The 26,515-nt window shown below is 43.8% G+C and overlaps 1 protein-coding gene across 4 annotated transcripts in view; it reads right to left on the bottom strand.

The window, feature by feature from the left end:
* Window positions 1-3,832: 3,832 nt before the first annotated feature.
* Window positions 3,833-26,515, bottom strand: part of GSKIP (GSK3B interacting protein) — a 299,217-nt gene continuing 276,534 nt past the window's right edge. For all 4 annotated transcript variants that reach the window (XM_078660123.1, XM_078660125.1, XM_078660124.1 and 1 more), the window contains one exon: window positions 3,833-5,213. In XM_078660123.1, coding sequence (XP_078516249.1) covers window positions 5,052-5,213 — 162 coding nt within the window. In that variant the 3' untranslated portion in view covers window positions 3,833-5,051. The remainder of the gene's footprint in view (window positions 5,214-26,515) is intronic.

Below are 26,515 nucleotides of genomic sequence, written 5' to 3'. Positions count from 1 at the left end.
ACTAACAAACACTATCATACAATGACTAAGCCCACAATCCAACATCCAAAGGTAATATACGCTACCAGCTACCCAGAGACCAACAAACAACATCACACAATGACAAAGCCCACAATCAAACACCCAAAGGTATACACTCTACCAGCTACCCAGAGACCAACAAACACCATCACAGTAATATATGCGACCAGCTACCCTGAGATCAACAAACAACATCACACGATGACAAAGCCCACAATCAAATACCCAAAGGTATACACTCTACCAGCTACCCAGAGACCAACAAACACTATTACACAATGACTAAACCCACCATCAAACACCGAAAGGTAATATACGCTACCAGCGACTCAGAGACCAACAAACACTATTACAGAATGACTAAATCTACCATCAAACACCAAAAGTTAACATACGCTACCATCTACCCAGAGACCAATAAACACTAAAGTACAAGGACATGAAGAGTTTAGCCATTGATATTAGAAATCAGCAGCAATGTCAGACATCCAAATTGCAACATGTTCTACAAGGCACTGAGTCAATAATACACACTGTCATACACCTAGACATGACAGAGACTATCAAACACATACAAGCCAACTCAACGCCTACCACCAGACGCATAGACACCAGTGGATACTATCAGAAAATGGGTGACTAAGACACACACACTATGGAGTAAAAACAGATCAACAAACAGTATTAGACAATGCAAAGAATAACAGACATATTTAGAGACAAAGATCAAATTAGACACAGACCACTAGAAACTATCAGACAGTCGGAGGTTAACATTCAGCAAAAAGTAAAAAAAAAAAAGCATTGAGGCACCCCTGGCGTCAACCAAACACACAGACTGAAAAACACAGCACTCAGGCAGCAAGGACCTAGCAGACACAATCAAGTTCAAAGAGACCCAGACACACCATCGGACACTCTGAAAACAAGGCACGCTTTCAGTTACCCAGAGATGAATCAACACTAACAAACACCTATTGGAAAACAGACACTGTCAGAAACCCAGAGACAAAGCAACACTGTCAACTAACCATAGACAAACCGACACTGTCAGAAACCCAGAGACGAACCAACACGGTCAACTAACCATAGACAAACAGACACTGCAATTTACTCAGAGAGAAACTGAGTCTATCAAATACCCATTGACAAAAAGACGCTCTCAGAAACCTAGAGATGAACCTTCACTATCAAATGCCCATAAACAAACAGACACTGTCAGACACCCAGAGACGAACCAACACTGTCAACTAACCATAGACAAACAGACACTGTAAATTACTCAGGGATAAACCATCACTATCTAATACACATAGACAGACACTGTCAGATGAACCCTCACTATAAAATTCACATAGACAGACACTGTGAGACACCCAGAGATAAACAGTCAATATCAAATCATCATAGACAAACAAACACTGTCAGACACCCAGAGATAAACCGTCACTAATAACTAACCATAGACAAGCAGACATGGTCAGCCATCCAGAGATGGTCTGTTACTATCAACTACCCATAAACAAACAAGACACTGTCAGGCACTCAAAGATAAAGCTGTCAGTACCAAATACCCATAGACAGACCTGGTCAGACACCCAGAGATGGTCTGTTACTATCAACTACCAGTAAACAAAGACGTTGTCAGACACCCAGGGATGAACCAACACTATCAAAAGTCCCAAATATTATGCATAGGAAGGTTGGTGCTTCGAGGATAGTGGAGGAGAAGGGAAAGGGTGGATGGCGGTGTGTAGAGTGGTTGGTAGACCAGAGGGTTCACATAAATCCCTGTAACTCCTTTGGTGCAGAGAGGGGGTGCCTTCAAGGGCCCCATTCAGCTCAAAGCCGATGTGTGTTTGTGAGACATTGGTGACTTGAGTCCCTTATCACATTCAGGAGGGGGGCGGGGGGGGGCGTCATAGTGCCCCTGGGGCAGAGCAAGGTGGTGAAGAGCAGCTGAGGGCAGGTGCCAGGTGTTGAGGTTCAGACTTCAGGTGCTGGAACCAGGGCTCTGTGAAGAAGAAACTGTGAAAAGGGCCAACAGAAGCCCTTGGCTGCTTGTCTGCAGCGGGTGGGGGGGCCTTTATGAACAGCAGGTCGTCTGGTGTCCTTTGCTTCTTCTGACAAGCTGTGTATAATTACTTAAACCCGGTTTACTTTTGATGACTCCAAAAGGAAGGCATCTTGTGACTTGACCCCAGTGATGCTAGTGACGCCAGTGACGCTCTTGCTGGTGCACAGCAGGAGAGGATGAAGGTCGAGGCGGCAGTCAGTCCGTGTTTTGCAGCACACGTGTATGGAAAAATCTGCTTCACTTACACACTAACAGTGCAAAACAATTCAAAACAAAACAGCAACTTTGAAAGTAGTGGTGTGAGGGAGAGGAGGTCGAAGAGTGAGGTGGAGGAAGGGGCGGGCAGAGAATGAAGTTTGGGTTGGGGAGGGCAGAGGATGAAGAGTGAGTGACCCGGGGACTGAGGGAGAGAGCAAGGGGTCCATCACAGCTCACTCACCGTCTCCTCTGGTGCCTTGAGGCCCAGGAGTGAGAGCAGGGTATCCCAATGCAGCTCACTCGCCTTCTCTGAGGCTCGGCTGGGTAGCTGGTGATGTCCGCAGAGTGAGACCCTCAGAGGCCTGCACAGAGCATCCCTCTGCTCTGAGGAGCCGGAGGGTCAGAGTCCGATCCGGTGAGAACAGCTCACAGTTCTCACCCGTCCTCAGAACAGGGGTCCGTGTGGCCCAGGGGTCCTCGGTTATCCCGTGACCCCTCACCCCACTTCCTGGAATTTGTAGATCTCTCTGGTGTAGCAGTCCCGGCTCAAGAGAGGCCTGGCCGGGGCCGCGCTTCCGCAGCAGTTGTGCGCCATTTAATTAATGAAGAACGAACCTCTGAGGCCTGGCCGGGGCAAAGGCTTGCACCTGCGTGCTGTGCACACCATTTAATTTATTAAGAGGCCGGGCATACTGTGCGCAGTTGCGCACCATTTAATTCATGATGAAGTGAGGGGCCCCCTGGAGCGCGGGGGGGCTGCGGGGGCTGTGTTACGCCACCGGGATGCATGCTCTCATTGTAAAGAACTGAGGCGCAGCTCATCCCTGCACCCCGTGACAGTCACCTCAAGGTGCCTGCCACCAGGTGAAGGTATAAACAGGGGTGCCCCCTTGGCTGTCATTTGGAGGCCTTGCACCCATGAGGGCCCCCAAAGTCAACTTCCCACAGCCATTCTGTGTCGGAAAGGCAGGCACAGAAAGGCTGTTGTAATCAGACCTTGTAATCTCTTGGGCAAAAAGATCTGCCTTTGGATTACAGGAGGCTTTCCAAATGGCAGACAGGCTCTCCAGCCCATTGTAAGCCATTCAGAAATACTGTTTGGATTAATTTCCGACCGACTATCAAAACTGGTCTGTAAATGAATCCAAACAGGAGATTACGATGCTGTAGGAACGTCTCAGACCGAGTGTCGGAGCTGTTTCCTACGGCATCGTAATGACCCCAAAGTCTAGTTCAAAGGTGCGCAGCAATTTTATTGTACTAAAGAAGAAAGTTTCCTAAGGGAGTTCAAATTGACAACCTTTTTTTTTTTTAGCCCCGGGCCCCCTGTATTTTTTTCCACCTCTTAAAAGGATCTGCTTGAAAAGTTCACAGGCCATTTAAACTAACCAATTTTGTGCAGATTCATCAAATGGTGCCAAAGTTATAAGTAAAAATTGCATTTTCCATGCAGAGTCCCAACTATAAGCACTACATATAACCAGGATAATCACCAGTGAGTAATAGAACTAATAAATTAATGAACCAAAGCAAACATTTTAGATTCTTTAAAAATATTTCCTTTATTTTCACTATATGTTTCACAGCATCATCTTTTTTCAATTCATAAAATGAACACAGCATAACTGGTTGTGTTGTGTAAGCACAACTTGCAACACTGTCAAAAAAAGAAAGTTGCAGAAAAACGGGACCACCTTAAAAAATTCTTTAAGCTAATACAACATAAAAATCCTATGCAAATAAAAGAGTTGTATTATAACATACAGAATGAAACATTTGGCCAAAGATTAATAAGACTAAAAACTATTTTAAAATGCTTATACATTCCCAGGCAAAGGTTTTCTTTTTACAATCCATTGATGTGCTTCACTGTTGTACTGCTGTTATACATAATACATTCATATGTTAATTGCTCTATACCAAAACGTATATGGTGTGCTGTTAATAGCGTTACATGTTTTAATACTGCAATTTATCCTTCCAATAAACATTAAAGAACCTTTCAAAAAGGCAAGAGCATTTGGACCTCATTAATAGGAAGCTTTTAAAATTAAGCACATATAGTGTGTGAACAACGAAAAGGACACAGAGTTCTCAAAAGTAATAGTTCGCAGGTATCCAATTTTCTTAGAAACTCTTTAACCATTACCCATTAAAATGTAGTTAGCAAAGATTAAGCCTCAGAGAATTGTTTTTATTTTACATTAACACTTGTTTTAATCACTCATTTAAAAAGGAGTCAAAGTATATGCAAATATAAAAAACTTTTTTTTTTAAACTATCTCTTTGCTGGCACCTTGAAACAGACGATTTCTTGCTGCAAATATTAACACTGAAAAGATGCTGCCTAGAATAAAAATCCAAGTACTGAGTGCTCCATTTATGCAAAAAAATTGCAAATAAAGAAAGTAAGCACTCACTACCAGAGCCAAACAGACCCAATGACTGAGATAGTGAGCGGACTTTCAGGTGGGCCCACTCTGGCAGTAACTACGTGTCTGAATAACTCTAAGGCCGAATGACAGCGCCATGTAAGTAAACATGCACAGCAATATACTTATCATTGCTCACATTAGCTAAAGGCAGTGACTCACAAATGCGCAGCCAATTTAACAGTAAAACTACAACTAAATACTGCTTTGTGAAAAAAGGAGCATGTGCAGAAGCCTAAAATACATTTCAAACTTCATGCTTAGCATACCTGGCAGCAAAAACAGTTCTCTACAAAAATTAAAACTAGCTATAGAGTATGAAGTCAAGATTGCCCTTCCTTTTTCAAGGCTTCTAGTCTCTGTAAAAGTGCATTTCCAAAGGCTTCACGGTATGCTGGGCTGAGTGAGTCCAATAAGGAATATACCGTCTCGTGGTATTGAGTTTCGGAATCATCATTTACATGGTCAAAAGCATGACCAACCACCTGCAGAAAGAAACGAGAGAGAAGGCTGTAAGGTTTTATGGATTAAGCATAAACCAAAGGCTAAAAACTTTAACAAATACAGCATAGGAGAAGTGAATTCTTGAACAATGTTTATAATCATTAACTTGATACATAGGTGACTTGTCAACAGTACAGATGCGTTCCACTGAAGTTACCAGACTAGACTAGATAAAAAGCAGCTCCAAATCTAGCCAAGAAATCGTGCTTTTAAATAAATTCACTGGGCACACCAGCACAATGAAACTCCTACTGTCACCTCGTGTCTCAGGAAAAGAGGAGTAATCTTTTGATTAAAAATATATTTGTGTCTGTGTTTCTAGATATGCTTTTCCAGTTAAAGACGTCAGGCCAGTGCACAACAAGCTCCAGAGACCACCACTGATGTCTGAAACAATAAAGGATTGTACAACATTTTCAACTCTGCATATTATTTGGCAGAATAACTATAGGGGAAATATCGAAGAAATACGGACTGCCTGTTTAGTTTCCCACAACGTAAAGATTTGACAAAGGAGTGAAGAACTTCAGCCATTTCTATTGTATGGGTAATTATGTTTACAAAGCGCTTTTCTTGCAAGATAAAGTACAAAACCTTAAACATGCAAGGATAAAGTAAATTTACATGTGCGGTCGTAACTTTGGCAACTCAAGTAACACTCTCAAAATGTATGTACATTAAACAATCTCATAAGTGCTGCTAAAAAAGTAATTTCTCACATTACCTCTCCCTTTAAAGCCTTATTGCAGTACAATATACAACATTACAGAGCATATGCTGGAGTGAGAAAGTACGTAACTTTATTATGCAGGAATAATAAAAACCTTTGCCTACACAGTACGCGCCATTAAAATGAATAAAAACACACAGTAAAACAACGTTAAATACTAACAACAACAGTAACCCCAGAACATCATCGTTTTTGATTGTGCTTTGCAAACAGGAATGGAAGGAAAAAATGTTGTGCGGATGGTTTTTCCCTGTGCACTTTTAGGATAACAGGTCAGTAAGGCAGAAGCGAGCAAGTTGACGTTCTCAATGTTAATCTTTTAAGTGCAATGTGCGGGTACGGCATACAAGCGGGGTAAGGTAGCCAAAATAGCATGCCCCTTAATGGGTTCTAAAACATGCTCTATGGCACAGTGCCATGCTCAACTCACAGATTGTTCCCTTTGTGTCTATCACGCAGGTTAAAGTGCATGTTTTTTTTCTCCCTTGGTGTGCTAAAAACAAAGGGCTAATGAAGGAAGGAAGTGCAAAAGAGCAGGTTAAAGTGCATGAATGTGTCCTTTGGAGTGCGGGTGCTAAACTAAAACCGGAGAACTTTGGCAGACACCACTGTTTCGTCCCACTCCAGGCCTTAATAGGGCTTTAATGCGCTTGCCCCAAACATTGTTCCCTTAGCAAATGCTCAGGTGGTGGCTAAAGTGCTAAACTGCGATTTAAGTGCACATTTTGTACTTTATAGTCAGTTGTACAAGTTATCTTTTGTGGCTTGCAGTGCTTGAAATTCAATTTAAAAGTCATTAAGTATAAATTATTGACAGTAGATTCTGGTAGTCATACCTGCAATAATCTTTGAGGGGTCAGTATAAAGCACCCAATCCAGGAACCCTCGAACTCCAGATGCATCGGAGCGCTTCAAGGCAAGGAAAGAGGAACCGACCCAAGGTTTGCAGTGAGCAATTTAGTTTTTATTCGGTGAAGCTCGCCCTGCCATCATAACGTTTCGGCCTTCACAGAGGCCTTGATCACATACATATATATATATATATATATTATTTTTTTTACCTTCTGGCGGTCGCCAGTAGGTAGTTATAGTTAGGACCTAGTTTCCATAAGAAATCCGCAGCATTCTATTTGGAATAACTTTGGCGCCGGTTGACAAATCTTCACGAAATTCTCCAAGAAGATGGCCCGCTCCTATCCTGAGAGTTTCGGGGTGATTCGCCAAGCGGGGGCCGAGAAAAAAGGGGGTCCCAAAACGTGTTTTTCCCATGCAATTTTCCATAGGGACCTTTAAGCGCGGCTACAGCCCGAACTGCTGAACGGAATTACACCAAATTTGGCAAATTTGGTAGAACCGAGGCACAAGAAAACTGAACAAAAAGTGCGCAAAAGGCGCAAAGGTGGTAGGGTAGAAACACCCTGACCCCCTAGGCCTGCTCAGGGGGTTGAACAAGGACCCGCAAGGCCCCCCAAAAATATATATATATATATTTTTTTTAAATCACGGGATGCGCGTAGGATACACGTATCCCGCGGGGAAAAAAAAAACAGGTGCCCGCTTTAGTGTAATTAGCCCCCGGTCCAGGGGGCAATGTGCTTTTTTATAATGGGGTGCCCAGAGGGGCCCCCAGCCCCGGGGACTGCCACCCCCGGGGCTTTAACCTTACATATGCGGGGGCTCACGGCCCTGGGGCCAACTAGCCCACCAGGAACCTCCAGTATGCCCCAGGGGGCTGCGTTGCAGAGTGGTGTTCTGAGGCTACGCCCCTTTTTAACCCTCTCTGCAACACAGCTCTGTGGCACTTACTAGAGGTAGCTGGTGGGCTAGTTGCGCCCCAGGCACCCTAAGGATTCAAGGGGAGTTAATCCCCCAACTTGAAACGTCCCACGGGGCATGTTTGCACAGTGGTGAAGGTAGGGGGCGGGGCCTGAGTTCACCTGTGTGCAAATACGCCCTGTGGCGCGGTTTAAGTTGGGGAACTAATTCCTTGTCAATCCTGAGGGTCCCTGGGGGTCAACTAGCCCACCAGGTACCTTCAGTAAGCGCCACGGAGCTGCGTTGCAGAGTGTTGTAAAAAGGGGCGTGGCCTCTTAACACCTCTCTGCAACACAGCCCCTTGGCGCATACTTGAGGTATCTGGTGGGCTAGTTGGCCCCCAGGGACCCACAGGATTGAGGAGGAATTCATTCTCTAACTTAAAAACGCCCCACAGGGCGTGTTTGCAGACATGTCACCTCAGGCCACACCCCCTTCCTTCATCAGTGTGCAAACGCACCCCGTGGTGCATTTTAAGTTGGGGAATTAATTTTCTTTCAATACTGAGGGCCTTGAGGGCCAAATAGCCCAACAGGTATCTCCAGTATGCGCCATGGAGCTGCGTTGCAGAAAGGTGTTCAGAGACCACGCCCCTTTTTAAACTTCTCTGCAACGCAGCTCTGTAGTGCTTACTGGAGGTACCTAGTGGGCTACTTTGACCCTAGGGATCCTTATGATCGAAGGGGACTTAATCTCTCAACTTAGAACGGTGACAGGGTGCGTTTAGACAGTGGTGAAGGGAGGGGTCGGGGCCTGACGTGATGTGTGCAAACACGCCCTCTGGCGCATTTTAAGCTGGGAAAAAAAACTTCAAACCTGAGGGACCATGGGGCCCGAGTAGTCCACCAGGTGCTTCCAGGAAGCGCCACTGCGCTGCGTTGCAGGGAGGTGGTGCATGCTATGCCCCTTTTACATCTCTCTGCTACGCAGCTCTGTGGCGCTTCTGGATGTACTACAAATTCCGATTGACTCACCTGTTATCAGGAGAGACCTCAGTGCTGCATCTTTCAGCCCACTACTGATCCTGAAAAGGAATTCTAAATTTACTTAGAGTGACTTGAATTTCCTTCCATAGGAATCCATTGTCTGGTTTTCACCAGAAAAGTTTCGAAGTGTCTATTTTCACAAACGAAAAATATTCCTGTATGGGGGGGCGTGGCTTGTGCACCACGACGAGATGGCGGTCTGCGAGTAGCTCCGGGGCATCGACGATCGCAGGGACGATTTAGGATCCCTATTCACGATGCTGGCCTCCTGAAACTCGGCATTTTAGCTACCGGAATATGCCGAGAGCGGTTTGTTGCTTCCATTTACTGTCGGAAACTGCAGCAACCTGCTTTTTAGTCGACCGAGAGCTCCGCTGCCTGTATTTCGCGCGCGCCCGCCATTTTGTTTTTGGTGGAGCTGCGTTTTCTCCTCACAGGTTTGCAACAAGACACTTTCTCCTGCATGTCATGCTGGATTATGATGCTTTTTATTATTTCTCTCGTTCACCATGCTCAGGGGGGCACTAATTTGTCTCACAGGCAGTGCCTTGAGACAATTCAGTTTTTTATATCGTTATGGCTGATATTTTTTGCCTTTCCTCATTCTCTTCTCTAAGTCTCTGGCCCAAGCATGGTTGTTTACCTACTTTACTTGTTTCTCTCTTCAGTAAGGGCTGGTTGAACTATTTTTTCAACAATGTTTCAGCGCTCCATCATTTCATATGGCTTTACCCTCCCATTTTTGTTGATGACCGCCATTTTGTGCTCTACTACTAGCACTATTGACTGTCTTCTTTTTACAGGCTACCTACTGTTTTTGTTGGGTTCTTGTGCGCTACTGTAGTTTTTTCTTTCATTTCCTGGTCCTTTTGGGTCAGATTCTTTTCGCACAGGATTACTTTTTGTGTGGTACTACTATCAGCCTTCTCGTGTGGACTTCACCTATGGCTGACAATATGGGTCCCCCTTCTACTGCTAAAGACTCTAAAGGTACTTTGAAGAGATCTAAACAAGTTTCTCCTACCCCGGAGAAATCTCAGAAGGATTCTGGTACCACATTGGACACCATTTTGTCACGTTTAAATTATGTACATGACATTGCACAATCTACCAAGACAAATACGGATTTACTACAAGTGGAGGTAGCGGCTATCCGAAATGATCTCAAAGCACTATCTATTCGTGTTACGAATGCGGAGACACGTATTAGTGGTGCGGAAGACACTGCACGACAGCACTCTAAGTCTCTTCAGCAGATGGAGCGCTCAATGGTGGCGTTGCGGAGGGATCTTACAGAACAAGAGGATCACAATCGTCGAAGTAATCTCCGCATTTTTGGTCTCCCAGAGGATGCGGAAAAGTTGGCCTCCTCGATGATAGACTTTCTATACCAATGGCTTCCATCTACTCTTCAAATTTCTTTCCAGAAGGACTTTGAAATTGAAAGGGCTCATCGTGTACCTACTTTTAGACCCAAGTCCTCCTCACATCCAAGGGCGGTAATTTTCAAACCGCTGCGTCATCAGCATTCGGAGCAAATTTTGGCTCACATGAGGAAGGTCAAGGCGGTCACTTGGGAAGGTCACCGGATTGCTATATCACAGGACTTTGCCAGAGACACTGTAATTCGAAGGAAAGGTTTTCTTAACCTACGGAAACGTCTTTCAGAGATGAATATCCCCTTTCCTTTGCAGGTCCTTCAAAATTTCGTATCACCTTTAAGGGCCGGTTGAGAATTTTTGATGAGCCTTCTGATCTCTCCTCATTTCTGGATAATCAGTCTGAGTTTCAGATGGATTCTCCTCCCACTTCTGGTCCTTCGGGCCCTTGATTTCTAGTTGTACTTCTGAAGTTTTATTTTTCTCTCTTTTACTTAGCTTGTGTAATAGATTTCACTTATACATGATAGATTTTTTCTCTTATTGTTTATAAGATGGTTTTCCTAGCGTTCTAGTTCACATGTTGCTTACTACTGTGGAGTTCATATCTTTCCTATGTGTATTTATGTGTCTTGGTCCTTTTGTTCTGCATACTTTATTTTAGATATCTTGCTTATTATCTCTGCCTTTTAGATATACCTCTTCTACTACTTTTTTATTTCTATATATGGATGTATCTTCGTCGTTTCCTTCTACTTCGGTTTTTCGGTTATTGTTTATCACTATTCACGGTAGGTCCTTTAAGTTTTATTTGATGTAGTTTTTCAGTATATATTTTTATCCCTTTTTACTATTTAGGTTCCTGGTGGCTGTTTTTCTGTAGCTGTTTGGTTTCCTTACTTGGATGTTTCTTTTTCATTTGATATTCAGTTTTGCTCTCTTTTCGTACTTTTTCTCTCCCTTTCTTTTGCGTACACTTGTTTTGTTTTTTCTGTTTGTTTTTCTGTTGGATTACACTGGTTCTGATGTTTATATGTCTTCCTGTTTTCTTAGCTGTGTTATTTTTAGTCTTGTCTTTTATATATTATCATCTTTACCTTCTTTCCTCTCACTGTTTGTGGTTCTGTTTTCTAACTTTCTTGATTATTGATGTTCTTTAATTTTTTTTATTTTTGTTCTTGTAATGATATTTATAGGTATGTTGTTGCCCTGAGCTCTTTTTTATTTACGTCTTTATGTATTTTTTCTGCTCTTAAAATCAATTTTTTTTAAAATATTAAGGGGTCGAATAGGATCGCGGACGGACTTGAGTCCGTCCGCGACCCCTGAGGAGGAGGGAACGTCCGCATGGGCTGCGGCGTTCCCTCCGATCTGATTAGGATGTGACCGCCAGGGTGGCGGTCACATCCTCTATCTCTAACATTGCGGCGGGTGCAGCTTCAAGCTGCACCCGCCCCAATGTAAAAAATGCATGCACAGCATTTGCGTGCACAAAGCGGCAGGCACCGCGCGGTGCCTGCTGCATTGTGCACGCAAATGCAGGGGGGTACCATAGGTACCCCCCATGTGCACCCACCACCACCCCTTCACCCAGGGGGCCCGCAACGGGCCCCCAAAGTGAAGGTCCGTATGCTTTTCCATGGCGGCAATGCCGCCGTGGAAAAGCATATTTACACACACATCATAATATGGCGGACGGTGTCTCATAGACACCGCCTGCCATGTTATGGCTTTTCCGCCGCGGTCGGAAGCCGACCGCGGCGGAAAAGCGGCGGACGGAATTCCAGACCCACCAGCCATCCTGATTTGGCGGTGGGTCTTTGGAGTCTCCGCCGCGGTTTTTCCGCATCCTCCAGGCCGGCGGACACTTCCGCCGGCCCGGAAGATGCGGAAAAACCGCCATCCTAATCGGCCCCTTAATCTGGTTCTTAGTATACAGTTCTTCCTTATATATTGCATATGTAGCTGTAGATTTTACTCTTTGCTATGAACTATATTCATTGCTGCTTACTGTTAGTATTTATCCATGATGCTTATTATATTGTATTTATTGGTTTATGTTTCTTATAACTAGCTGTCCGTCAGCTTTTATTAGCTGTTATGGCCTGTTTGATGAACTCATGCTCTCTTTTTTAATTCCCTTTTGAATATGAATTATAAGGCTCATTGGCACCTGTTTTTCTTATCACTTTTTATGCCTTCATCTGTAATATTTTTAATATGGGATCGTTTGCTTTATTTTACTGTTTTTTTCCTGGCGGTCCCCTTGCTTGCCCCTCCATGTCCCCCCTGGTATGAATTTGGTACTCCATAGACCTCCCCTGGTGGGTCTCTTTTCTTTTTTCTTTCTATTCCCTCTTTTGCTTTTGTCTTTCCTTTTCTTTTCTTCTACTCTTTCCTTTCTCTCTTTCTCCTCCTGGATCTTCTGTTGGTGCTCCTTTTTTGTGAGATTTATTGTGGTCCTTGGGTGGTTGCCTTGGTTTTTGTTTTGCTCCTTCTTTCATCATTGTTGTTCGGATTTCATTGTTGATGTAGGATTATGTCTGGGTTGAATGTTGTCTCCCTTAATGTTAGGGGGCTGAATCATCCGGTGAAGAGGGCTAAAATTCTGGATTACTGTAAATCTTTATCCTCAGACTTGGTACTCTTACAGGAAACAAAAGTATCTTATAAAGAGGCTTTGTTGCTGAGGAAAGAGTGGGTCTTGAGGTGGTGTGCTCTGATGCCTTGGGAAAAAGAATGGTGTGATAACACTCATTTCTAAAAATTCTGGTCTCTCTGTGGTCTCTGCGGAGCACGATTCTGAGGGTCGTTGGCTGTTATCTAGACTTACTGATGGTGTTGTTGATCTTTTTGTCTTAAATATCTATGCTCCTAATAGCGATGATCCTTCATTTTGGCGGGAGATCATTAAAAAATTAGCACATACTCCTCATAAAGGGAATCTAATTGTGGGAGGTGATTTTAATTTACCAATGGACCCCTTGTTGGATAGGAATTCTGCTTTCCCCTTCCGCTCTTCCAGAGCTCACAAACAATTGTTAAATATGTGCTCTTCGGCTACTCTTCACGATATTTGGCGTCTTCATAATCCTACAGGCAGTGATTTTTCGTTCTTCTCCTCTCCTCATTCTAGCTTTTCTCGTATTGATTATCTTTTGGTTCATTCGTCTCTTCTACAATCCTCATCTTCTCCACCTATCCATCCTATTCTTGTTTCAGATCATGCCGCTGTTTCCTTCTCTCTCTTAACTCTTGCTCCTAAAACACAATCTCGGTCTTGGAAACTGAATACAGAGATCTTGCACGATGACTCAAGTTTTAGCTCTACATGACGAAATTGAAAATGTATTTTCTGAGAATGAAGGCTCAGTTAGTTCACCAATAGTTTTGTGGGATGCATTTAAATGTACACTTAGAGGGCACGTTATCAAAATAATGGCAAAAAGGAATGCGGATATCAAAAAGGAACTTACAGACCTGTCTGATAGTATTAAACAACATGAGCTTCTTTTTCGACATTATAAAGATAAACATTTACTGCAAACCATTAAAAATTTTAAATATTCGTATAATATTATCGTTACCAAGAGAGCTCACATTGGGGTTCAAGCTCAGAAATCCAAACGATTATTATTGAAAAACCGAACTGGTAAAATCTTAGCAGCGACGTTAGGAATCTAACTTCAAGTCCTCTCAAATCTCTTTTATTAAGGATAGATCTGATGTTAAAAAATTTCAGCCTCATGAAATCCTTGAAGTTTTTCGTGACTTCTATAGTAATCTTTATACCCCCACTAATCAGTCGTCTTTTGAGAAATGCCAAGAATTTTTGAGTACCCTCCCTCTGCAGGTTGTCTCAGCGGAGGATGGTGAGAAATTGGGGGGGGAGCGATTACGTCTCAGGAAATTATCCATGCCATTAAGGCCACGCGTTCGGGTAAAGCTCCGGGTCCGGACGGATTCCCCATTATGTTTTATAAAACTTTCCTTCCTTCGGTGGTTCCTCGCCTTAAGGCTGTGTTTGATGCTTTTATTCGAGACGGTTCGGTTTCGGGCACTGCGTCAGATGCCACTATTGTGGTGATCCCAAAGGAAGGTAAGGATCACTCAGATCCTAAGAACTTTCGCCCTACTTCTGTACTCAACATGGAAGCTAAGATTTTTGCAAAGATCCTCGCTCAGAGATTGGAATCTTATATCCCTACTTTGGTTCATCCATCGCAGACGGGCTTTATCAAAGGTAGACTTGCAAGAGATAATATTCGTACCTTTTGCCATATCTTGGGTACAGCCAAGCGGTCTACTCTTCCAGCTGCTGCGTTGGCCTTAGATGCCGAGAAGGCTTTTGATAAGGTCTCCTGTCCCTTTTTACATGCTGTTCTTCATGCACATAATCTAGGTGACTCCTTTGTCAACATGGTTATGTCATTATATTCCCAGCCTAGAGCGAATATTAGAGTGAATGGGGCTACGTCTGAATTTTTCAGTTTGTGTCAAGGTACTCGACAAGATTGCCCGTTGTCTCCACTTTTGTTTTTATTATCTATTGATCCGCTCCTCCGACTAATTGATATCCACCCAGATATTAAGGGGTTTACTTTCAGATCGCAGTGCATAAAGACAGCTGCTTATGCGGATGATGTTCTCATTTTTTCAGATGATATTGTGTCGGCCATTCCCGCTATTACAGAAAATATTTCTCTTTTTTCTAGTGTCTCTGGATATACCCTTAACAGAGAGAAGACTGAAATGTTCCCTTTAAATGCGTATTGTTTCCCTGCACATATGGGTACAGCTGGTTTTAAATGGCAATCTAAACATCTTAAATATTTGGGTATTTGGCTTTGTAGCACTCTTTATAATACGGCGCCTTACAACGAGGCTCAAACTTTACTTAAAGTACATCACCTTTTAGATACCTGGTCCCCTAAGCATATTTCCTGGTGGGGTCGGCTTCAAACCTTAAAAATTATGATTACTCCCATTATTAATTTTGTTTCATCTATGCTCCCTGTAAAATTGTCTTCTTCCTTTTTTCAGGAGATTGACTCCCTCACGTCTAAATTTTTATGGAATGATAAGCGAGCTAGGCTTGCGTATACATTTTTAAGGAAACCTTATGATACGGGTGGTTGTAATTTTCCTAACTGGGAGAAATATCAAGTTGCTTTTTTAGCTTCTCAAGGTGCTCTATGGTTTTCCCCTGCCCCTGGACATACGCCTTCTTGGTTGGTGATTGAGCAGGATCTTTCTTTTCCCTTGCCAACTTCTTCCTTTTTTACTACGTCCACCTTGTCTATTCCGTTTTCCCGTACAATCATCTTGGACACCATTGCAGCTGTTAGAGCTATTGACAAGAGAGTGGCTTCCCAGATTCATAAATCGAGATGGTCTTCATTGTGGGGTAATCCTAGAATTAAGCTCATTGTTGAACCCACTTTGATAACTTACTGGGCATCTAAGGGGATTACGCTAGTTCATCATCTATATGATTCTAGCAATGATCCTTTACCCTTTTCCTCCTTAGCCCAACAATTCTCTCTCACTAACTTAGCCTTTTATACTTTTCTCAAAATAAATGTTGCTCTTCCTAAACTAAGTTTGGAGCCCAATTCGCCTACTATTACATTGTTTAATTTATGGCTTAGATCTGGGCATGTCGCTTCCAAAATGTATACATTTTTGTCTTCCACTCCCTCTGATTTACCTACTGTTACCCACCAAAAGTGGTTGCGGCATTTTGATCAGGAACTCATTGAACATATTTCTCCAGAGACTTGGCAGATGATTGGGAAACTTTCGCTTTGCAATAAAATTGCCCCTTCTTTAATTCAATCTAAATTCTTCTCAATCAATCTTCTTCACTGGACTCCTGTACGTTTACATTCCCTAAACCTAAAGAACGAGGATCTTTGCTGGAGTTGTGGTTTGACTGCTGGTGATTTTTCACACATGTTTTATGAGTGTTCCCTTTTACAGCCCTACTGCAATTCGATACATAAACATCTTATGTTGATTTTTCAATCCCAATTCCAACTTTCCTTTCCCATGGTTATGTTGGGCCCTTTGGCTTCCCGAGTACCTCTACCACTGGATACCTTAGAGTTACAATTGTTGGATCTTTTATTGACAGTAGCTGTTAAGGTGATTCTTATAGAATGGAAGTCTTTTTCTTCCACATCATACCATACTTGGTGGGCATGGGTCTCTTTTTTAAGAAGTGCACATACTTCGGTGGATGAAGCTCATCTTACCTCTAATATCTCTAGTAACATCTGGACAGCTTTGGATTCATATATGGATTTGGCTTCGAAAGGGTTGGTCGATCAATATCCCTTTGTATCGTCTAGTTAAATGTTGTATTGTCATATTTTTTTAGCACCACATTAGATCCTTCCTTCCTTCTCTTTTCTTCCCTCTCCTTTTCTTCCCCCCTTCTTTTTCTTCTACTCTTTTTTCTCTCTTTTCTTATTTCTTTTCTCTCTACACATATTCTTTTTCCTTTATCATAGTGATACACTTGTTGGCCATTTTGGTTCATTGGCATAATTCCTTATATCTTTAAATGATATTACGTACTTTTTGTGCTTACTACATGCTATATTGATATTCTTGTCTTTTATCAATTGTATCACTTTGTAATATACTTAACTATTTATTTGGCTTTTAAAATGTAATAAAATTATTGAACACAAAAAAACACAAAAAAACTGTATGACTTAAACGCATTCTTTCAACTGTTTACAGGAGATGCACCAGTGCTGGATCCAGGATCCACCACTGAGTAAGAAAAAGTAATGATAACACTACTTACCTGTTAAGTGAATTTCCTTCCATAGGGTAACATTGAGTGGGTTTACTTGGAAATTCTTCTAAGTGTGGAGTTTTGGAACTTTAAAATATTCCTCTAAAATCAGCCGAACTACGAATTCCGATTTACTCACCTGTTATCAGGAGAGATCTCAGTGCTGCATCTTTGAGCCCAGTACTGAGCCTGAAAAGTAATTCTAACACTTATAAATTCACCCAGGCACTCTCCTTGCAGTACTCTAATCATTCAGTCAGTATCCAAGTACTCATGCAGCGAGCCAGGCATTTGCACATGTACTGCCTCAAACGCCTATCCACTATGCATGCAATCCTCTAACCACCTACACACTTGTCTTTTACACCTTCAATTCCCCAGTCAGTATCCAGCAAACACCCTGTCACTCCCCTTGACTCCTCTAGTGACCCATTCAGCACCATGTACCAATCCATTCACTGCGCCAAAACCCAACCACTTATAAATTCACCCAGGCACTCTCCTTGCAGTACTCTAATCATTCAGTCAGTAACCAAGTACTCATGCACTGAGCCAGGCCTTAGCACATGGACTGCTTCAAACCCCTATCCACTACGCATTCAGTCCCCTAACTAACCAACACACTTATAGTTCTGCATTTATACATTCAACAACAACAAAAATACAATATTTCAGTTTCAATATTTTAAAAAACATTTTTATTTCCATGTATAATATATAATGTAATTAAAAAAATAAAATATGTAAAAATGAACAGTTAAACTAGAAAATCAGAATAAAAAAAATACATACAACTATTATTACATTTAAAAATTATCATTTAAAGAACCTTCAAAATTCACTGAAAAAACCATAGGTTTCATGGCTGTTATAGTTAGCTGGACATTTCACTCATACAAAACCATTGAAATTCCTCAGTTATAGTTAGTTCTGCTAACTATAACTCGCGCGCCCGCAATCCACTACTGATGATGTCACATATTACATCATTCATGACCTGGTCAATGACATCACTGATGACATCTCAAATGACATCACTGATGACATCATCCACGTGACAATCAGATACACCTCATCATACAGTAGTATAACCTTTCATCACTCACTGTAAAATACAGAGTACCATATTTTAATCCATTGACACACCAATACAAGTTTCTAAAAACCCACTCAGTGATTCCTGGATCTACACACACACACACACACACATCTAATCACTTACCTATAGATTCACTCATACATGCTGTCAATGATCAAGAGAACACTATCAAATATACTTATACACCTATATAGATATTATACACCAGCACACATCCTATTCACTTATGCAGTCATCCTACTCACTTATGCAAACAATGAATCATACTTGCATTTACTCAGCTACACACTTATACAAACACCACTTCATTTATTCATATAGATAGTAACTCATACTTAGTGTATTATAAAATCACTATTACAAGTATGCAGTTATCCATACAGTCACTCATACAATCACTGAGGCTTATGTATACTTATTTATATACAACTGTCACATACACTGCCTTTTATTTTTCTAGTTTGTTGGACATGTATCATTGAGAGACATATTTGCTCATCACCACAAAGATATTCACTCACCCAAACAACTGTTATAACATGTAGTCTTAACCTCATATACCTACTGAATCAACTATTCACACATCTTCGAGAAGTCACACACCCCCATCGAACCACACACACACATTCACTCTCCCATACAAATACTCAGTTAACTAATCAATAACTAATATAGACTTTCACATAGCTGGTAACCAACTGGTGCAGCAGTTTACACAACAACTGACAAAGTGATACAGATATTCACACAGTTTAGTCACTATCCAATATATTTAGTGAGACACTAGAAGTTAGTCAAGTAAACAGTCAATCACACTGCTACTAAATCCTCCATCTACATATTTATATTTATATATCCACTCATTCTTCAATGGAGATTGATTGATATATATATATATATATATATATATAATACATATTTAAATAACGAGCCAAACCACATTCACTGGATGATATAATCAGTGATGCCATTTGAGAGGTCATCAGTGAGGTCACTGACCATGTAATGAATGATGTAATATGTGACATCATCAGCAGAGGAATTGCGGGTCCGCTTGTTATAGTTAGCAGAACTAACTACAACGGAGGAATTTCAATGGTTTTGTACGAGTGAAACGTCCAGCTATCTATGACCGCCCTGAAACCTAGGGTTTTTTCAGATATATATGGTTATTCTTTAATGCCCTTTTAACCACCTGGAGGTATTTCACAGTCCAACCTATAAGTTGCAGATCATCTGAATTGAGGCAGATTAGTATAGGTCTTCATTTGGGTGGTCACACAGCCTGTAGTCTCCTTTGCCTTTCAGTCTTTGTCAGGGAGTGGCATGTATGTTTGATGGCAGAATGGCCAGTTGGAATTTAGGAAATTGTCCTTTTAGCCTGTTAAAAGCTTCTGCAATATATTGCTGTCGCTTAAGTGACTTGTAGCCGTTTAGGACCATCCAGGCATGTGATTGCTTTTCTAAAGTTCCTTTGTCCTCTAAGGATAGAATTTTAGATGTTTTGTTTGTGACTCTTTTAAAGAATTCATAGCTTTTGTTGCAGACCATGCTTCTGCTAGACTGAACCTAGCAATTGTTGTGAATAAATATTGCATGTCGGGTGAATGAGATTTGTTGGTTATCTCCAGCCATATGTTATAATTTACTATGTTTTTACCGGAGGATTTGAATCTATAATAAGAAATTATGAAGGCTGCACGCCTCACTAGGGTCTGCGTACGGCCAAGCTCTAGCCTAATCTGTGCTGGTGATGTGTAGCTAGGAAGTTGTAACGTTTACTTGTATATCCTTGCTATATGTTATGTTTATGATGTTTGAATCTCTGCCTAGTAGTGCTCCACTACCCTGTGCCAGAGCGGGTACTACCTTTGCCCTCGCAATTTCTAGGATGGGAGTATATGATGAACCTCTTAGGTTTCTAAATAGAGTCCTCAGCCCCATTTCCTCAGCAATCCCTTTTCTTTTGGTTTCCTCTTTATGTGCTGTTGCTGTCAAATAGTATTCTAAGATATTTGTATTCACAAGCTTTGTCGATTTTGGCCCATTAGAGGAACCATATGGCCATTTCAATAGCTCGTCTCCTGAGGGTCATAGTTTTTGTCTGCAGACCGACCTATGTCCGATTGATCAAACCAGATCGTCGGCATACATGAGGTTAGACAGATGTATTTAGCCAAGTTTCGGTGTGTGGAAATTGACACGGGCCAAAGTCGGGGTGTTGTACGGTTTTCACTTTCTCAGTAGGAACTGTTCCTTTGTTAGACAACACAAACATTGGGATGGTGCCAGACTAATTCCATGCATCCCCTCAGGATATGCTGACCTATAGCTCTGCTAGGTCACAGTGCCACCATAAGTACCCCTAAACCTGGCAAGGTAACAAATGATTTGGGCAACCTTAGAACATGACAACCCTGACTGTCCAAGGATTCGTGATAACAGATCTAGAACATATTTGCTTAGTCACTATTGCTTACTCAGAAAGATACACAACAAATAAATAAAGGGACTTTCTTCAATATTTATTGAACCACTGTGATTCTTGTATAAAATATATGTGCTGCAATGGTTAATAGACAGAAGCAGATAAAAATGATAAGCAGCATAAGGACAGTGAAAAGGATGAACTATTTCACCATCATGCTAAAACAGTGCAGGAATATAAGAGCTGGATATAGTGCACTCCTACTATGCTCTCCCTAGCCTAGTTGCCTAAGGCAGATGTTCTGCCAAGAATCCCCTACTGGATGATGTTAGTCCCCATTACCTGAAGGCCAGGTATGTAGGTCCCCGTCTTGGTCACAAGTTTGACATATCGCCTCGCCAAGGGTAAACAAGAACAGCTGGGCTGAGATTCAGACACATCGACGAACTCGCAATGACGGCAGAGTGCTCATCTAACTTGAGAACGGAAATGCGTGTGTGTTTATAACATCATTCCTGCTTCCGTGTCGAGGTTTCAACCAGGCTGACATTGTTTATTTTCTTTGTTATAGCCATGTCATCTCATGGACGAATAACAGACAACATTTGCAAAATGCGTGTCTAGGTCTTGCACTAAAGGTTCAAGGTGTCGCGATAGTGTACTTACGAGAAACAGAGAAACTAATCCTCAACTGACACGCAGGCAAATGTGTGTCAAATGCCATTGTGTAGAAAAGGCGGCAACTTAAAGAAACGTGTACATGTAAAATGGCAGTGTTTCTTCTCGGGTCTAACCTAACCACCTGACCGAGGTAGGTTTGCAAGGAATAGGTTGAAAAGTATCTATGCCAAAAACACACCCCTTTATAAGGCCCTGGGTTATGAGTATTGCCCTGGATATGTTTTCTTCATTACCCATGTGTGTGTGTACAAGTTTGCAGTTGCTCTGAGGAGCACCGGGCAGATGTGTCAAAGGGTAAGTTTCCTCCAAAGCCTGCTTCAATTGACGCAGTCAAAAGTGGCTTTTTAATCAATATAACAATGGTGAAGAGCAAGTTGGAAGGCCACTGAGTCGAATAATAGAGACAGGGCCATGATATTGGTTGTTGACTTAATTTATTTTTGTGAAGTCAGTTTGATTAATCCGTATTATAGAGTTGGTAGCAGCCCAATCCAAGAAATGCTCCGATAGCACACCAGCATAGTATTTTGCCTTGTTATCTATGAGGGGGAGGAGTCTGTAGTTCCCTGGGACTGCCTTGTCACCCCCTCTGAATGTTGGCGATATAATTGACCCACTCCATGAGACTGGTATTATATTATCTGTTAGGGCGTAATTAAACAGTGGGGCTATATGCTCTGCCCATTTGGTTGGATGATCTTTGAAAATAGTTGGTGGGATTCCATTTGGTCCAGAGGCTCCAGCAATGCGACGCTTCGATATCTGCTGCTGGATTGGTATGGAATTGACTGCTAGCAAATTATTGTCTGAGTGCTCGACTTTTTTATAAGTGATGTTTGGACTGTTATGGCCCACGGATAGGGAACCTCCAGCTGCAGTAATCATTGACTACGCTCTAGTATGTGCATGAAGAGTCACCCAGCCGGAGTTAAAATGGGCATACAGGAAACTATCCCAGGATTCTTTGAGCCCCTCAGATCTGATATTAAGCGTGCATAGTTTTGGAATTTCCTTACTGTCCTCAGGGGGTTGTTAACTTTACGTTTCAGTTCTTTCACTACCACTCTCGGATGCGGCTATTCTCTTGATGAATCGCTGGGGGTTGCCCTTGTTGGTTTTACTCTTGAGGCATGTTGTTTTGCAGAAGAGTCTACAAACACTTCCCAGTTGTCCTATGTGAAATTACTTTTTTTCTTCGTATTTTGCAGATGATATTCTGCGTTTGAGCCAATGTTTTTAGATTGTTGCTGTAGTTCACTTTACGCTCTTTAGATCAATCGTGTATGCTGAGCTATCAGCTTCCACCGTACATGTATTCTCTCAATGTGGTGGCCAATTCTAGCTCCTGAGGACAATGATTGCTCTCAGATCTTGTGCCAATTTTAAAAGAGTGGATATGATTAGCAGGTACACGGAGGCCAGAGTATAGTCTATCAAAGAGTTTCCATTGGTGAAGTAAAAGGACAATGCAGGTAGAATGTCGAATCATCCGTTAAGGAGCAGTAGGCCATATTGCTTTAATTAAACAGCAAAATGGAGTCCCTTTGTATCCTTCCTACAGAGGTCTCGTATTACTTGTGTTGGGATAACCCATTGACTTTGGTGGCTGGCACTACATTGTGAAAGAAGCTGGTAATAGGAAAACGCTAAAGAGCCTAATTTCATCATGCAGAATAATCGCTTTAAAAGTTTGCAAATAGCTAAGCAGCTCTGGATTGTCTAGCTTGCCCACCAGCCCATGGACATGGGCAAAAGATATTTTTGCTGGCTTCTCGCTATCTGTGGGTTCTAGGCTGGTTCACTTCATGACCGTTGGCTGGTTGATGATTCTTGTAATCTAGCCCCACTAATTGGTTTGGGCCCCTTGTTTTTCCTTTCTGGAACACTTGCTTTACCCACTCTTGATGGTTACGCTTTTCGCATTCTTTAGAACCCTGTAGGGTTTCTGATATGCATCCGTATTCTCTATGTTATCAGGTTGGCCCTCATCGGCAGGTGTGGATACCCTGGTTCTTCGTAGGTTTACACAATTATTCCCCAATCTCTGAATTGCTTACTTTCTGGGCCATGTTGAAACTTGTTTTATTAGCATTTCGATATTGCACAATACAGACCATATCATGAGACATATACGCAATAGTGTGCACATACAGCAGTGGAGGTCGAGAATGGGGGGAACAGTGGCGATTGGGTCGGGTCTGTATGGTCCGTGTGCTAGCAGTAGCAAGAAACGTGTGGGGTATAAACTAGGGGAAGAAGCACGTGGGTGCGAAGTGTGCGTAGGAAAGGGGGGCGGTACAGGTCTGGTAAGACCGGACTTGACTAGCTGTATCGCGGAATCGTGGTGCTATCAGAGAGGGGGACTAAGGACTGGGATCATGACTGCGCCGGGGGGCTAGGGGTGGCGGAACTGGGCGGGGGGGGGGGGGGTTCCGGAGCTGTCTCCTGTGTCAGCTGTTTGAAGCTGTGCATTAGCATGGCCCATTCCATGGAGATGGGACGTTTCCAGGCCCCTTTAACCTCTTCTTCGCGTAAAGCATCCTCCTCCGCCGCCCACTTACACACCGCTCCCACCCATGCTGCCAAGGGGGGGCCCGCGGGGGATCGCCAGTGCATGGCTATGCTCCTCTTTGCCAGTAATAGCGCCAGGGAGATGAAGCGCTTGTGTGCCCCGAGATGCTTGTGGATCCTGAATATGCCCAGCGCGCTGGCCTCCCATGTGGCGAGGGTTGTAAGTCCCGTGAGGTCTGTCAGAGTGGTATGGACCTGCTTGCCATTGAGTGTGGAGGGTAGGGCAGCTCCAGAACATGTGATGGAAGTCTGCGTCCTGGGAGTGACATCTGGGGCAAAGGAATTAGGAGTCGGGGTAGAATTTTTGTAGGCGTGCTGGCGTTAAATATGCCTTATGAAGAATGTTGTATTGTACGTTTTTGAACCTGGCATTTCTAGATGTCTTTTTGGGGGCTTCGAGAGCCTTGACCCATTCAGAGTCGTGTAGTGGGCGTCCGATTTCGTATTCCCATGTGGCGCGCAGTGCTGTCAGGGGTGTGTGTGTGCAATGTCGGGTTGCGCCCTGTATAGCCAGGTAACCAGGTGTCGGCCCATCCCCATGTGTAGGATGGCGTGTATAACCGGGTGCGTACCTGGTTCCCCAGCCTGAAGGTTGTGATGGGGGCGGAAGCCTTCCAGGAGCTGACGGTAGCGCAGGAACTGACCTGGGGGGAGGCCGTACTCGTTCACGAGCTGTCGGAAAGGTTTGAGCTGGCCCTCTTCAAAGAGGGATTCCATGTCCGTGATCCCGCATGTCGTCCATGCAGTGAGCATGTTGGTCGGGAAGTATGTGTCGAGCCTGGGCCAACCGATCAGCGGAAGTAGCGGGGAATATGGGGGCGTCTCGGGAGATATGCGATGTACCCTGAGCATGCACCTACGTGCCACCGTCACCTGTAGGGGATATGTACGCCGTGGTTTCGTACCCGGGAGAAGGAGACGGGTGAGTTCCGGTATGGGGATCTCTCCCGTCGGGGTGTGTGTTTCGCCCATGTACCGCCCCGCCGTCCAGTAAGATAACCACTGGAGTTGAGCCGCCAAGAAATAAGACTCGAAGGAAGGGGCTCCTAGGCCTCCCTGGGTGGTTGTCAGTTGCAGTGTCCTTAGCGCTATTCTGTGCCTGCCCGATCCCCATATGAGTGTACACAGGAGGGAATCAAGATCGTGGAAGAAGGCTCTGGGTGGGATGACCGGAAGGTTCACGAAGTGGTACAGGAGTCGGGGGAGCATGATCATTTTAGCTAACGCCACACGACTGATCGGGGCGAGTGGAAGCTTGGACCAAAATCCGACCGCCGAGCGGATGCCAGCCAGCGCCCTGCAGTGGTTCCCCTCGAACAGATCGGTCGGGGAGTGGTAGAGACGGATCCCGAGGTATCGAGGGGCCTCCGCTGTCCAGGACATTTTCTGTGTTCCCACCCAGATGTCGCAAGGAGACATGTCCGGATGAAAGGGGTAAACTGTGGATTTGTCCCAGTTGACTCGGAGCCCGGAGGCGCTCGCGAAGTCTAAGTGCTGACCATATGGGAGTAAGGTCGTCCGAGATGTCTCTTACATAAATCAAGAGGTCACCAGCGTACATGGATACACTGTGGGTGACGTCCGCAAGCGGAATACCCCAGTGGACACCCTCCTGGCGCAATCGAATGGCGAGGGGTTCGACCGCGAGGGCGAATAGGAGGCGAGAGCGGCAGCCTTGCCTCGTACCCTTTTGCACCACGAAGGTCGCAGAGATGTGTTTCCCTATTCGAACCCGTGAGGTAAGGTTCGTGTACAGAAGCTGTGTGTACGCTGTGAGGACCGGGCCGATATTGAGCCAGCGCAGGACGGAGAACAGGTATGGCCAAGTGAGGGTGTCAAACGCCTTCTCGAGGTCTAGGATGAGGCAGGCAGAGCGTGGGAAAAGATTTTTCGCTTGGTCCTGTACGTGAAAAACACTACGAATGTTCTGGGATGTGTTCCTGCCGGGGACGAACCCGCATTGATCCGGGTGTACTAGGCGGCGTATAATTTGAATATATCTATCGGCCAATATTTTCCCTAGGATTTTACAGTCAGCCGACAGAAGTGTGATGGGGCCATACGATGACATAAGTTGTGGATCCCGGTGTGGTTTTAGAAAGGTCACTATGACAGACTCCCGCAGGGATTGGGGTAGCGTCCCACGTTCGAGGGCTGTCGCAAACATCGAAGTTAGTTGCGGTACTAGTAATGGGGAGAACGTTGTACAGTATTCTAGCGGAAGCCTGTCTAGGCCAGGGGCCTTATGACGGGATAGGGCGCGTATCGCGTGTGTGACATCCGTAGATGTTATTGCGGAGTCCAGTGTCCGTTTGGTAGCGTCCATGATTGTAGGTAATGTCAACGGGTCAAGGAAGAGGTCCACCGAGGATTGGGAGATTATGTGTGGGGCATTGTATACCGCCGCATAATAATGTTGGAACGCTAGGAGGATTTTGTGTTGGGAACGCGCTAGGGTACCGTCAGGGGCGAGGATGTCGGTGATTGGTCGGATCTCGGTGTCTTGGCGCGCTAACCAGGGGAGCATGGTGCCGGCCTTATCTCTATCTTTATGTACTCGGGCAGCGTATGCCGTAAAATTGTATAGGCTGGAGAGGTCGTCCCGTTTGGTGACCGTGGCGAGATGTTGCTCAGTTTTGGTGAGCGCATGTTCTAGTGTCCGCCGAACCCCGGTGATTTGCTTGATACATTCCCCGCGAGCCACCACCTTGAAGGCATCCCACTCCACCAACAGGGATGAAGCGGTGCCCGCATTGTGGGAAAAAAAGTCTTGTATGCTCTGCGTG

The sequence above is a fragment of the Lissotriton helveticus genome, chromosome 9 (genome assembly GCF_964261635.1).
Source record: "Lissotriton helveticus chromosome 9, aLisHel1.1, whole genome shotgun sequence".
NCBI classification, from domain to species: Eukaryota; Metazoa; Chordata; class Amphibia; order Caudata; family Salamandridae; genus Lissotriton; species Lissotriton helveticus.
The sequence above is the reverse complement of the archived record's forward strand: the minus strand, read 5'-3'. Positions and strand labels throughout refer to the sequence as shown.